The 1,829-nt window shown below is 37.0% G+C and overlaps 1 protein-coding gene across 1 annotated transcript; it reads right to left on the minus strand.

The window, feature by feature from the left end:
- Positions 1–546: 546 nt before the first annotated feature.
- On the minus strand, positions 547–942 carry LOC142518373 (homeobox-leucine zipper protein ATHB-52-like). Its single transcript, XM_075621133.1, has one exon. It carries the CDS (start codon positions 940–942, stop codon positions 547–549), a length of 396 nt encoding a protein of 131 aa, XP_075477248.1.
- Positions 943–1,829: the final 887 nt, after the last annotated feature.

The following is a 1,829-nucleotide window of genomic DNA, read 5'->3' on the forward strand; positions in this document are numbered from 1 at the left end:
TGTCATTGTCTGTTTTAGTAATTATATATATTAATAAAATATTAAAATTTTAATGCAAGTTATATGTAGTTCAGCGGATAGAGTCATTGTTTTTTGGTTTAGGTTATAGGTTCAATTCTAACTGAGGTGATTTTTTTATTCTTTTATTTTTTAATTTATCAAAATTACAATGCAGTTTATTGTTATTTCTTATAATCATATTTTGATTTCATCTAAATATAAATCAAATAAATTATAAATTCTTTTATTTTTCAATTTATTTTTTAATTTATCAAAATTACAATGCAGTCTATCACTATTTCTTATAATCATATTTTGATCCTCATTTAAATATAAATTAAAAATATTATATAAACACGCAACGCGTGCATCAGTGTATTAGTATACATATATGGTAGCGATATTATGTTAAAATAAAAAGAAAAGTATTGGAACATGGATCGAGTTTGACATTATAATCTACTAGATTCAATCAAACCACCATCTTGCTGCATCTGGTGCTCGATATAATCAAGACTTTAATCGAGTGCAGCCGAGAAGTAGATATTACAACCCTCCAAATGCCACAAACTGGCCTCCCGCACCACCAATGAGTGCCGCATAATATTCCCTCTCCAATTCATGCTTCGAGCTCCCCACCTCTTCACAGGAACTCGAAACCGAAGAATTGAAACCGTTAAACAATTCTTGAATCTTGCACAGCTCTCCTCTAAGCCTCTCCACTTCTCCCCTCAAGCTTGTGTTTTCAGCTAACACGTTTTCAAGTCGTTGCTGCAACGCCCGGTGATCCGTCTCAAGGCTTTGGTTCTTCTCACGAGCCCTCTTGTTTTGGTACCAAATGGAAACCTGTCTGGGGGGAACACCAAGTTCTAACGCGAGCTGGTGTTTTCGATCGGGGTCGAGCTTGTTGTTGAAACAGAAGTTGGTTTCCAGTATCCCCATTTGCTCTTGATTGAGTCTTTTCTTGTTTTTGATCAATGGATGTTTTTGGGTTTCAGAATATTGAGATCGCATATTTAATTATGTTATATTATATTGTGTGCAATTTGGAATTGGAATGGATGATTAAATATGGGAATTTATAGACAAATCTGGCTGCAAAGTTGATGACAACTTGCCAAGGAAATATCGGTGTGATCACGTCATTATCCTATGTGAAGGCCAGACTTCTTGCTAAATACGACGTCAAATAAAAACAATATTTTACTAATAGATAGATATCACACAGCTTCATCAATTTGTACCTACTTGTCTATGTAGGTGCCACATTCTATTTGTAAGAACCGTGTATCGTATTATCGTAAATCTCATGTTGATTATCGATAATTATGAAATTGTCATGTGATTATGTATATGATGTATATCATGACAATGAAAGTGAGAAAATAAGTATTGAATATGAATGGACGTTGTAAGAACTCGAGTGGAGAAGCCGGACGCCAATATAATACAAAACCCAATAATTTGGACAGAACGTGTGGCGCCCGAACAGTAGAAAATGACCGCCCGAGCGCCAGTGTAGAGCATGTTATGGCTCGGACAGAACATTCCGCGCCCGAGCGGTAGTTTGTGACCGCCCGAGCGCGGTACAAAGCATACTCGGGGGCAGAACATCTCGCGCTCGGGCGCGAGAATTCTATCGGTCGAGCGCGATAGCGGTGAGGATAAGAGTAACTTTTTTCCTCTTTTTTTCTTCAGTTTTTATTCGATAACTCCGAGTGAAAAGTTGGAAATTCGATTTCTTTCGTCCAAATCGACTTCGAAACGCTGTCTAAACGCGAAACAAATTATAGATTCGGAATCTTCGCGTCGAGAGCTTCCTTTTGAGG

Source organism: Primulina tabacum, chromosome 11 (genome assembly GCF_025594145.1).
Source record: "Primulina tabacum isolate GXHZ01 chromosome 11, ASM2559414v2, whole genome shotgun sequence".
NCBI classification, from domain to species: domain Eukaryota; kingdom Viridiplantae; phylum Streptophyta; class Magnoliopsida; order Lamiales; family Gesneriaceae; genus Primulina; species Primulina tabacum.

Excerpts from the sequence above, each read along its gene's own strand:
- LOC142518373 (XM_075621133.1), bottom strand. The coding sequence starts at position 942 with ATGGGGATACTGGAAACCAACTTCTGTTTCAACAACAAGCTCGACCCC.